The sequence below is a fragment of the Rhipicephalus sanguineus genome, chromosome 9 (assembly GCF_013339695.2).
Source record: "Rhipicephalus sanguineus isolate Rsan-2018 chromosome 9, BIME_Rsan_1.4, whole genome shotgun sequence".
NCBI lineage: Eukaryota > Metazoa > Arthropoda > Arachnida > Ixodida > Ixodidae > Rhipicephalus > Rhipicephalus sanguineus.
The window spans coordinates 10,437,105-10,449,988 of NC_051184.2; the positions used below are offsets into that span (position 1 = coordinate 10,437,105).

At 46.5% G+C, this 12,884-nt stretch overlaps 1 protein-coding gene across 1 annotated transcript in view; it reads left to right on the forward strand.

Annotated features, from left to right (window-relative positions):
* The first annotated feature begins 228 nt into the window (after positions 1-228).
* Positions 229-12,884, forward strand: part of LOC119404342 (excitatory amino acid transporter 1) — a 73,868-nt gene continuing 61,212 nt past the window's right edge. Inside the window, exons 1-3 of the mRNA XM_049419355.1 lie at positions 229-388; positions 4,615-4,894; positions 10,469-10,511. Of these exons, the coding sequence (XP_049275312.1) occupies positions 289-388; positions 4,615-4,894; positions 10,469-10,511 (423 nt within the window). The 5' untranslated portion in view covers positions 229-288. The remainder of the gene's footprint in view (positions 389-4,614; positions 4,895-10,468; positions 10,512-12,884) is intronic.

A 12,884-nucleotide genomic window follows, 5' to 3' on the forward strand; every position in this document is an offset into this window, starting at 1 on the left:
GCTTCATACATGTACAAGAACTTCTCCAACAAACTGCAGCGCCACCACTTCACATGTTTCTCAGACTTTCCTGTACCATACGCCAGATGGGTTCCATTTAGATGTTAAATAACATTGTGCATATGGGCATGGTATGCAAGAACACCTGTCTACTTAAGCCTAGGTGCTTACATTATATATATATATATATATATATATATAGCGAGGTAACTGATCGTGTCAGTGGACGAAGCATCGCCGCCGGAGCAGGTGGTGGACGGCGTGTCGAGTCGGCCGTTGCCACTGCTGATGGCCGCCGGACTCGTGGCTGGGGCAGCGCTCGGCTTCGCCATCCGTGCCACCGACAACCCCTGGACCAAGCGACAGATCGTGTACGTCGGGTTTCCCGGTACGTGCATGCAGAATGCATTCCACTGAATGCCGCCTTGCTCACGGCCGCCGACTTAGCGATACTCTCAGTGAAAGGTCTGAATTTGCCGTGCTGTGAATGAAAAATCTGAAATTCTGAAATCTGAAAATCTGAAATGCTGTGAATGAATAGGTCTGAAAATTAATATGCATAAAACTAAAGTAATGTGGAACAATCTTGGCAGAGAACAGCGCTTTGCGATAGGTGGCGAGACACTGGAAGTTGTAAAGGAGTACGTCTACTTAGGACAGGTAGTAACCACGGAGCCGAACCATGAGAGTGAAATAACTAGAAGAATAAGGATGGGTTGGGGCTCATTCGGCAAGCATTATCAAATCATGAATGGTAATCTACCACTATCCCTCAAGAGGAAGGTATATAACAGCTGCATCTTACCGGTACTTACCTACGGAGCAGAAACCTGGAGACTTACAAAGAGGGTTCAACTTAAATTGAGGACGACGCAGCGAGCGATGGAAAGGAAAATGACAGGTGTAACCTTAAGAGACAGGAAGAGAGCAGAGTGGGTCAGGGAACAAACGGGGGTTAAGGACATCATAGTTGAAATCAAGAAGAAGAAATGGATATGGGCCGGGCACGTAGCACGTCGGCAGGATAACCGGTGGTCATTAAGGGTAACTGACTGGATTCCAAGAGATGGCAAACGCGTGAGGGGGAGACAGAAAATTAGGTGGGTAGATGAGATTAAGAAGTTTGCAGGTATTACGTGGCAGCAGAAAGCACAGGACCGGGTTGATTGGCGGAACATGGGAGAGGCATTTGCCCTGCAGTGGGTGTAGACAGGCTGATGATGAATGAAAAATGTGCGTTTCTTTACTCTTATGCATGACCAAATAGAAAACCAACACTGCAAACTCTGCCTCAAAATTGCATGGAAGCTAAACTTGGTGGCTTCACTGTCACACCAGTCGTACGACTATACATTTTGGTATCCGCTGACTGAAAGCAATTTCATGAAGTGAATAACAGCGCGTATGACACGGACAGAGTAGAAACGACACCATGAGTGCTAACAACGTTGTCTTTACGGCACTGAGGCAACATCTAGAAACAAGCACAGCCTGCCTATTATGCGCGAGAACACAGACAAATCTTGACAAAGATTTCGAAGGCCGAATATTATTTTTTTTTGAAGCAGTGATAATGTAGAAGCGGGTTTTAAGAACACGATTTCATTTTTTTTTCTTAGGCATATAGACGCCGTGCTAACACATGAACTGTTCTTTTTATCAATTGCGTGTGCTTGCACTGTCAAGCGCTCGTTAACCAGGCGGCATTTGCCCAAAAATTTACACACTCGAAAGTCTTCGCCAGAGGCAGGGGAGTAATCTTGTTCTTCATTGTGGACAATGCGGCTGCTCAGCAGACTTTCGCGGGTGCAGGGTTCTGGACAGACACTGCCAAATTAACGCGTGGTTGATAATGCAAGCACACGCAGTCCATAAAAAGGGCAGTGTCAGCTTGGCATCTATATTGCTAAGAAAAAATAAAGCCGTGTTCTTAGACAGCAGTTCTTTGGCCGTTATCGAGATTAGCCAAGTTTTAGAGAACCAAAGATACTTAAAGAGTATCTATCTATCTATCTATCTATCTATCTATCTATCTATCTATCTATCTATCTATCTATCTATCTATCTATCTATCTATCTATCTATCTATATATCTATCTATCTATCTATCTATCTATCTATCTATCTATCTATCTATCTATCTATCTATCTATCTATCTATCTATCTATCTATCTATCTATCTATCTATCTATCTATCTATCTATCTATCTATCTATCTATCTATCTATCTAGCCGCCTACGACTTTGTGCTCTCCTGGCCGTTTCGTTAGTTGGATGTATACCAAAATTGGTGTGGCATAACATGACCTTATTACTAACATAAATGACAGGTCATAACTTGAAAATCATGACATGCATGTCATGAACAGCATGATTTATATTCCATGGCCTTGGGGCTCTTGCGGCCGTTCCGTTAATTTCATATATGCCAAAATTGGTATGGCGTGACAAGAGTTCATGACGAACATAACGACAGGTCCGAACGTGCAAATCATGACACCCACGTAATGTGCAGCATGATTTACATGACATTGTCTCGGGGCAGTCGCGGCCGTTAAATGAATGGAGTATCGGAAAACTGGTATGACGAGACATTTCTGCATGACGAACATAACTGACACGTGGTAACATGAAAATCATGCCATGTATATCATGTACGACATGATTTACATGCCACGCTCATGGCGCACTCGCGAAAGTTTCGCTAGATTGATATATACCAAAATTGGTATTGTGCGATGTGACTGTATGAAGAACTTGAATAACAGGTGGTAACATGAAATCCACGGCATGCATGTCATGTATGTCATGTATGTCATGATTTACATGCCACGCTCATGGTGCATTAGCGGCTGTTTCGACTGCTTGATATACACCAAAATTGGTATTGCGCGACACCACTTTATGACGAATGTAAATGATAGGTGGTAACATGAAAATCATGACATTCAAGTCATGTACGACATGATTTACATGCCACGCTCATGATGCATTCGCGGCCGTTTCGCTAGCTTGATATACACCAAAATTGGTATTGCGCGATGCGACTGTACGACGAACGTAAATTAGAGGTGGTAACATGAAAATCATGACATGCAAGTCATGTGCATGATTTACATGCCACGCTCATGATGCATTCGCGGCCGTTTCGCTAGCTTGATATACACCAAAACTGGTATTGCGCGACGGGACTGTATGACGAACATGAATAACAGGTGGTCACATGAAATCCATGACATGCATGCCATGTATGTCATGATTTACATGCCACGCTCATGGTGCATTCGCAGCCGTTTCGCTGGCTTCATATACATCAAAATTGGTAATGCGCGACGCGACTGTATGCGGAAGTAAATGAGAAATGGTAACATCAAAATGATGCCATGCAAGTCTTGTACGACATCATTTAGATGCCACGCTCATGGTGCGCTCGTGGCCGTTTCGCTCACTTGATATACACCAAACTTGGTATTGCGCGACGTGACTGTATGGCGAACATAAGTGACAGGTGGTAACATGAAAACCATGACATGCATGTCATGTGTGGAATGATATACACGCCATGCTCATAGTGCACTCGCGGCCGTTTCACTAGCTTAATATACACCAAAATTGGTATTGCGCGATGTGACTGTATGACGGACATAAATGACAGGTCTTAACACGCGAATCATGTTATGCATGTCATGCACGGTATGAAATACATGACACTGTCATGGCGCGCTCCCGGCTGTTTTGTTAACTGGATATATACCAAAATTCGTATGGCATGACACGAGTGCGTGATAAACATAAATGACGGGTCGTGCACTGTATATGCCAAAATACACGTTTCATTGGCATGGTATACACCAGATTGGGCATGCATGCGTGCATGGCGATATATGATGAACTAGATGCCATGTCATGAATGATTTCATTTTGCTCAAAGACAAACAAGGCGATGTAGGCAGCTCTTTGCTGGCTGCTTCGCATTACGTCGATTCCCACAGTGCGTGGGATCTGCCGGATTTTTTTTCCTGGTCAAATGCGCACATATATTGCTGTAAGCGGCGAAATCAAGCTGCAGCGCTGTGTTGTGTCGTCGTCGTTCCTTGCGCTGGGCAAAATCGAATTATTCATTCTAAAAAAAACACACAGGGCGTGCAAACACGGACACAAGAAAGAAGTCAGGACACCACAAACAGCGTTTGTGGTGTCCTGACTTCTTTCTTGTGTCTGTGTTTGCACGCCCTGTGTGCTCTTTCAGAATGAATACTTGCCAACTAGCTCAGCTCTCTGTTATTCTAATCGAATTATTCGGAGCCCGTTCTCTTTCGGACTCGAACAACTGGTCGGGGGAAGGGGGGGGGGGTTGAGACCCCCCTAATGGAAACTGCCTATGCGTGAGATTACAGAACAGACACACACTTAACTGCACCGTCATTATTCTTCTCCGACCAAACAGCAAAGCAACTCAACAGAAAGAAGTAAGACGCAACAAAAATAAATATGGAAACGAGATGAAAAGAAAAAAAAAGTTGCGAGTTAAAAGTAAGTTTTAAAAGTGAACAGTACGTGGAAAATGTCACGTCTTTCAATCTGCGGTGATTGTATTGGTTGACTGAATGCAGGCGAGTTGTTTTTGCGCATGATGTCCGGCGTGACGCTCCCGCTGATCAGCACCAGCGTGGTTGCCGCCCTGGGCAGCAGCCGACCGCCTGTGCTGGGCCGCGTGGGCCTGTGCGCATTGGCCCTGTCCCTCGTGTGCAAGTGCCTGGCCGCGGCTGGAGCGCTAGGCCTCGCAGCCTTTCTCTCGCCGGGAAACACGGTGCGGCTCGACGTCGTGGAGACACCGAGGCCCAACATGAGCCTCTCCAATGTCGCCATCGACAGACTGCTGGACTTCATCAGGCACTGAAATCAATAGGATTCCGTGCGATGCGTCGCGAACTACACGCAGTACATGGTTGTATTTGTACCGTTCATCAACTATACCCTCTCTCAACAAGTCTCGCCTATTAGCATCGCTGTTCACTAAACGTAGAAAGCCCTCTGTGATAGGTCATGTAGTTCAAATGCCTTGGCGTCCGCAAAAGACAGCCTCCAGTTGTACGTAGCCCGCATTCCACAAATAAATAAGAAACCCTTGCCTGTCTGACAGAGACGGTCGCAAAGTGCGTACGATCAACGTCGCGATAGCTCCCGGGGTCTCGGTTGGCAACAATGCATGTTATCCTTCGACAGGAATATATCGCTATCCCCAATTCCTTCATTAAGTGTGCGGAGGCTGCCGAAATGTTTTTTTTTTAACAGTCGTATAGCAACACGTTATAGCACCAGGAATCCGCGGTTTAAACCTTATATTGGCATTCTTCCATTGAGCACGAAGACGCGGGTGTGATCTTCAACGAAAAAAATTTAACCGAATTTTTTATACCCTCTACGGCAAAACTACCCGAAAGAGGAGTAACGGAGCCCAATAGGCGCGCGCGATGAACGGATAGACCGTTGAGGAGCAATCGCAGAGGGATGCGTGCCGTGTGCAAACCAGTTAGTCTGCAAAGGGATGAACCGCGCGGGAGATGCAGGTCGTGTGCTGAGATACGTTCCGGTGTGCAAACCGTTGTCAAGGGAACTAATCGTCCTCCTCGCTCTTGGGTCAGTCTTCCCACTTGTTTTCCTGGTGGCGTGTTGGCGGTTGTGTCGCGCTCGGACAGTTCGACAATCTAGGAACTACGCCGCGGTGCCTTCGATGTACACGTATGCGTGGATGAGCGTGTGGTGCTGCTTTTACGTTTCACCGCACCCATGAAGTCTGGAGCTGGTCTCGGCACGTCGCGACGCCGCGCTGTATATCTCCGGCGTAGTCATGGCACTGCGTTGCCACCGGCTGGGAATGGCAGCCGAGAAGACAGTAGGCCTATCGGATTCATGATTTTAATCTGACTCTGGGCACAAATCGGCGCTGGATTCTTTCACAAGTAAGTGATCGCTCTTTATTCTGCCGTACCTTTCGCGCGCGCGAACCTGATCGCGATTGCCGGTAACGGACTCGATTGTGTTGTATATCGCGAGCACGAAATGTACCACGAGGGCCGGCTTCGGCATCACCTCGCCTGTGCCTTGTGACCGCCTCGATATTGGCCGCCATTGTCGTCGGCTGCCCGGACGCTCGCTCAGCGATGATTCGCCGTGGCGATGAGCTGCGAGCTCGCGATATTGGACAGAGGCTTCGCCGCTGTTCTGCGACTCGTCCAAAACGCATTGCGGTCGCAGGCAACGAGCTCGATTGTATGTCGCGCGCTTGAAATGCACCGGCATGGGTTGGCGGGTGCATGCTTTAGCTAGCCGACTTTAGCTGCGCTTCGGAACTCTTTGGAAATTGGTCTCCATTACCGTCGGTTTTCCCTTCGCTCGCTCACAAGCCGCCCGGCGCCGTTCGTGGCGGTGCCCCGCGTTCGCTCGCTCTTCTGCTCGAGATTCACTTGCGGCAGCGGCGGCTGACGTGCTTTCTCGAGTTGTACGACGCCGCTCGCAGAAAACTCGCTGACTCGTTGGCGGCACGGTGGTTGGCGGCGCCTCGGCGTGATGGTTGCCGCACTTGAACTGTTGCGCTATGTGTCTCGAAATGCGTCTTTGATGATGTATGACATCACTGTGAAATTATTTGCATGTCATCATTTAGACGTGTGTTTTTGTTTCACCTTGAACGCATTTGCCATGTGCGTGCGTCTTCATCCTCTCTGTCTCGTGTGACTAACTATTCTAAATGTTTTTATGCTTTGCAGGATGCAGCCGTTATACACAACATGCAGAATTCTGTGTACACTGGCGCGTGCAATACCAGTCATCTATCGCTTCCGTTGGTGCAGCTTCACAAAAAAGGACTGTACGAGATGACAACGCGGCTGGACCTGTACTGGGCATTTTACAGTGAATTAAACGAAAGAAAGCAGAAACTTCATGTGTATAGAGAAAAATAAAGTGTTTCATTGTCTCACTTTTCTTTTTCGTTGTCCCATTGACTGCGAAAGCAGTGATACACGCATAACTAAGTATTTTTTTCGCGTGTTCTTTTCCGAGCCATTTGTTGCTCACCGCGAAAGAAAAAACACGCGAAAAAAGTATTAAGCCTAGCGAACAGTAACTGCAGAAAATCGTCCCTGCAGGGATTAACGGATCATTTGAACTGGGGATAAAAAGTTCATCCGAATGGAACATTTGAGTGGACCGACCGTTCGTCCGGCGAGGTGCAACTGTGGGGACTAACGGTTGCCCGGTAAGGTGTAAGTGTGACGACTGAATGTTAGTTTATTGAGGTGATCTGTGGGGACCATAGGTCGGCAAAAATTTTGGAACTCACTCAGACTCACTCAAATATATTTTCCTGGGAGAGCTCACTCGGACTCAGATTCACCGAAATTTTCCTCAGCCGAACTTACTCGACTCAGACTCACTAAACTTTTTCTCAACCGGACTCCCTCGGACTCAAACTCACCCACATTTTGCTCAGTCGGACTCACTCAGACGCAGACTCACGGCTTGACCTGAGTCTAAGTGAGTCGACTCATGAGTCCGCTGGCATTATGTGAGCTATTCTGATCGTGGTGTAAATGCTCTTGAAGGCCAATATCTCAAATAATGGGTGCTCTACGATACGCCTTTGGGTCTTGTACCTTCAAATACTAGATTTCAGGGGTTTCAATCTAGTAAGATCGTTGAGGTGGTGCATGAACGCTAGTGCATTGAGGTGTGTGGGAATATATCTGAGTATAAACGTAAGCCGATATAAGGCTGATAGTAATGCAGATAGCTCGGGGGATATAGGTCGGCAATTAAAGGTGGAGCTCACGCAGACTCACTCCTGAAATATATTTGGCGTTTAGGGCTCACTCGGACTTACACTCACCAATATTTTCCTCAACCGGCCTCACTTGGACTCAGACTCACGCATATTTTCTTCAACCGCACTCACTGGGGCTCACACTCACCAAAATATTACTCACCCGGACTCACTCAGACTCACAGCTCGATCTGAGTCTGAGTGAGTGTGAGTGAGTCGACTCATGAGTGAGTTTGCCGACCCATGTGGTGGGGACTAACAGCTGTTTGGGGACCAACGGTTAGATTCGGTGCCGTTAGTCCTTAAATGAATTAATGGTTATTGCAGCCCCATTAGTCCCCAAAACGCCATTTTGCCTTGATGTTAGGCGTGTACAACAATATGCAATAGAAATAGCGGTGTGTATGAAGACGAAAAAAGGAAAAAGCACATAAGTGATTTTACCGCGACTTTCAGTGAGAACATGCTTGCGGCCTGTTTTGCCTGTTGTGAGATTTTGTTGTCTTTTCGCATTTTATAGCGGCATTTTTTCAAAACAAACGCTAAAAATAAGTATGGCATATTGTTAGGCTGGTTGGTTCATAGATTCACCAAACAAGTTGAAATTGCGCGAAGAACAGAACACTTAATAGCACGCACGCACGCACGCGCACGCGCGCGCGCGCGCGCACACACACACACACACACACACACACACACACACACACACACACACACACACACACACACACACACACACACACACACACACACACACACACACACACACACACACACACACACACACACACACACACACACACACACACACACACACACACACACACACACACACACACACACACACACACACACACACACACACACACCACACACACACACACACACACACACACACACACACACACACACACACACACACACACACACACACACACACACACACACACACACACACACACACACACACACACACACACACACACACACACACACACACACACACACACACACACACACACACACACACACACACACACACACACACACACACACACACACACACACACACACACACACACACACACACACACACACACACACACACACACACACACACGAAGCTTAAATAAATGAACCCACGACAACTTACCTCGTCATAAATAACTGTCCCATAATAACTGTCTGTGTGTGTTTCGCCAGATTGGAATAGCATTCTGACGCCTATTATGGCTGCAAGTATCATATGAGGTGACTCGCCGACATAATTTTCTGCGTGTCATTTCGTGTCGGTTCTGTAATGACGGCGTTCAGAAAGCGGAATCAATTACTGTATTGATTCGGGCTTCGAGCGCTGCATTTCTGTCTATTGACCTATGTCCGGTACTCAATCGCAAGAGTGCGGTGACTGTAGGCAGGCAATATTTGAACTGAGTCTTAACTACTAAGCAGAAATTTATGGCGACTCACTCACCTCTTGAGTTTTTCATTATCAATATGGTTCCTTGCTGTTAGTCCTCTTGAAAATTTAACTCGAATGCGATATATGCAAAACAGTTGTCCACGATATAATGTCTGATGCACAAATGTAAGTCGCTTAAACGCATTATTATTGATACCAATGTAACGTGAATGGAGTTTAGTGTCGCGAGGGTGCCATACAAGTTGCCGATGGCGACATAGATGTATTATGGCTGCAAACTGGCCTAAAAGACCTTCACTAGAATCCCATATAAAGTGTGTAAGTATTTAAATCATGTCACTGAGGCACGCTATGAAAGCAAACAAAAATGTGCCACGAAAAGATGGCACTCTAAAATGAGCATCGGCTGATACGAGTTACTGGTGCGCGTATGAGTAAGCATTTCATTGCCCATATTTTACGCGTGTTGCCGTACCATGTAGCAGCGGTAATAAAACTGGTCGTGAGCTCTTGGAGGTACCACGTGTGTGCGCCATACCGCTGTCGCGTTGTATGATATCAATGCGCACTTGTTTGAGGCACACATGGGAGATAGTCACCCAGTGTCGGGCTTCTGTGTTGCGCGTGCGCTAGAATTGCTCGATCTCCTGTTTCAATAAATCGTTTGGCGCCTCCATCGCGCCTGTCTTTCTAGCGTCCTAAAGTTATGCATTCTGTATATTGTATAGTACAGCTGCGAGCCTTGAATGACCTGGAGATACTTGCTCCGTAACATCATCAGCATCAGCCTCTAAGAGCAGCTATAGGCTGTGTGAGCTGATTGTCCCTAAACCACCTAAGTCAATAAACACCTTAAAGGGCAAGTGCTCTTCGTTTCTTCAAAAACTGACGGCGTTACACAGAGAACCGCCAATGCCCCGCCGCAGAGATAGCCCGTAAAGTGCGCCTTGAATATGCAGCTTCAACACGCGAATCCATCAGGTCATCTTTCAAATACACCTGTGTGTTTCGGCCTATAATGACGGCTTTTTCGACAAGCAGGACACGGCTGATTCCTTCACGTCTTGAGCGACATTTAAGCAAAACATTGCTGTCCAGTTGGTCATGGACTCATGAGTACTGGCATAATTAAGAGCACTTATGTTTGCCTGCCTTAGGAAATTTCATACGTTAGCAGATTTGTGAAAAGGACGGCTTTCTTCTTTCACCTATTTTGCAGAAACCTTTTCCCGTCCAATATCATAGCGGCGCACATATACACGGTAAAGTATCCTCATTTGCCCAACTTTTTATCTTGCTTCTGTCCTTGCTATTTTTGCCGCCACGAGCATTGATTGTGAATGCATGGCATTGTCAGGCCTAGCTTATGGCAGCTGATACATGATCATTACTATCGTTGCCAAATATGACATTGATGTATTTCTGCCAGGAGTCTTTGCGAAAAGTACACACACACACACACACACACACACACACACACACACACACACACACACACACACACACACACACACACACACACACACACACACACACACACACACACACACACGCACGCACGCACGCACGCACGCACGCACGCACGCACGCACACACACACACGCACGCACGCACGCACACACACACACACACACACACACACACACACACACACACACACACACACACACACACACACACACACACACACACACACACACACACACACACCCGCGCGCGCGCGCGGAAATTTGCATTACACGGAGGTGGGATCAAGAAGACATGTCAACAGGGTCAACAAGGTCGAACCGCGCTGACATCTTTGATTCAACCACTGTTGTGAACAAAACAAGGAGCTGCTCCATCGTTGCTGTGATTAAGGATTGTGGTATTTCATCAGTGATGAAATTAATTGCAATATTGTTGGTAAACAAAGAGCAGACGGAAGACATGCGAGGATCCTCTTTGTTTTTGTTTGCTCAATTCCTCTGGTTGAATTTCCATTGGACACGAACAAACTAGCTAATTTTATAATGGGATTATGCAGCACTATTCGGCAGCGACAGTCCTGAACGTATGCCCCATTGCCAGCTGTTAAGACACCTTCAGGGTTGAATGGTTTTCGAGAAGCATGTTCAGCCATTTTGAATTTTCTCATACGCCGCCAGTGGATAATTGTAGACATCAAAGTCCGCACAGTTAATGGTGCAAGTCTTGAGACCAAGTTCGGCGCACTAACTTCACCTGCATGCTGCGAAAAACTGAACAGTGTTTGCTGCAAGTGTCATGCGCGCCGTCTTGGAATAACGAAATGCTTATTCGAAAGGAAACTTGAAGAAAAATACAATGCGAAATTCGGCACGACCTTAAAGGGACACAAAAGAGCAAAACGATGTTTCTCGTATTATTAAACTTATCTTTCACGATACCAAAGCACCACGCTTGCTGCGAGAAGACGCTTAGTAAGCGAGAAATCGCGCGAAAGAAAATGTGGGTGGCGAAGCCACATTGAGGTTTCTGCACCATTCGCCGTGACGTCACATATTTTGACAGCGCCTACTAGGGCCTACGTAGTTCCTAAACGGTAAAAATGAAGCACACTGTCTTCTGAGGGAGCCATGGAGTTAACATAACAAGTTTGAGGAAGTTTTGTTGAGCCAATGGCGCCAAACTACGATAAGTACACTTTGAAATTCGTGAAGTCACGCGTGGAGATTATGGCGCGAAGTTTAAAAATGAAGCTTTGAACTTAATTGTCTCCTTTATTAATGCACCTATGATGGCGAAATTAACGACATTATAGTTCTCAAAGTACAATTCATCAATCTAAACTGATTCATTGCTTCTCTTTAGTGTCCCTTTAAAAATGTTCATCTTATAAACTGGCCTCGCAATAATGCAGTTCGAACATATCTGGGCAGTAGGCCTAATGTTCCGCGCAGCAGCTGAACTTCAGGGAAGGCCCCGCCACGGTGGTCTAGTGGTTATGGCGCTCGACTGCTGACCCGAAGGTCGCGGGATCAAATCCCGGCTGCGGCGGCTGCATTTTCGATGGAGGCGAAAATGTCTGAGGCCCGTGTACTTAGATTTAGGTGCACGTTAAAGAACCCCAGGTGGTCGAAATTTCCGGAGCCCTCCACTACGGCGTCTCTCATAATCATATCGTGGTTTTGGGACGTTAAACCCCAGATATTATTATTATTAACTTCAGGGAAGCGCAAAACTGTACAGTCCGCCGATATTTGAACTCATGATCAACTGGTTATGGCTGATTGATAGCATTTGTCTCATTACCTTCACTGCAACCACCAAGGAAATTACGCAAATCTGAAGGCAGCAGCTTTTCCTAAATAGTACCATATGCTTCGTGCTGATCAAACTATCTACATAAAAGTGTTACCAATCACGTATAGCGAACAATTGTACGCGCGAGATGAAGGCGGTAGACAACACCATTGTCCTGTCGGCCAAAACTTGCTCCGCGTACCGAGGACACGAACATATTATGAAGAACATTATAACGAACACACCTGACCGCAACGAGAGCAGTCGGACAAGCTCGCCGTGACATCATATATTTTGACGGCGTTTGAAAGGGCCTACGTAATCGTTTGTCGCAAGAAATGACATACGTTGTGTTCTAAAGGACACGAAGT